Source organism: Cariama cristata, unplaced genomic scaffold, assembly GCF_000690535.1.
Source record: "Cariama cristata isolate BGI_N322 unplaced genomic scaffold, ASM69053v1 scaffold28662, whole genome shotgun sequence".
NCBI lineage: Eukaryota > Metazoa > Chordata > Aves > Cariamiformes > Cariamidae > Cariama > Cariama cristata.
This window is the reverse complement of record NW_009605959.1, coordinates 1-214: the sequence shown is the minus strand read 5'-3', so window position 1 is coordinate 214 and position 214 is coordinate 1. Positions and strand designations below refer to the sequence as shown.

The 214-nt window shown below is 66.8% G+C and overlaps 1 protein-coding gene across 1 annotated transcript in view; it reads right to left on the bottom strand.

The window, feature by feature from the left end:
* PLTP (phospholipid transfer protein) overlaps nt 1–210 on the bottom strand; it is a gene marked incomplete at its 5' end in the record, with an annotated part of 3,462 nt that extends 3,252 nt beyond the window's left edge. Inside the window, one exon of the mRNA XM_009696190.1 lies at nt 132–210. Within this exon, the coding sequence (XP_009694492.1) occupies nt 132–210 (79 nt within the window). The remainder of the gene's footprint in view (nt 1–131) is intronic.
* Nucleotides 211–214: the final 4 nt, after the last annotated feature.

The window sequence follows — 214 nt, the reverse complement described above, 5'->3', positions numbered from 1 at the left end:
TCACGCGCCCCCAGCCAGTCCCGCGTGTGGGCAGTGCAGGCAGAGCCTTACCCAGGCGCAGATGCCTGGAGCAGTGTCCCAACCTCCCTCTTACCCAGGCCCCAGGATCAGGGTCCCAGCCAGCCCCTTACCCAGGTCCAGCCCCTTGGAGGTAATCCGGATCTTGCAGCCGGGTGGGCTGTGTGAGGCTGTAAGCAGCCAGGGCAGGAGGAGG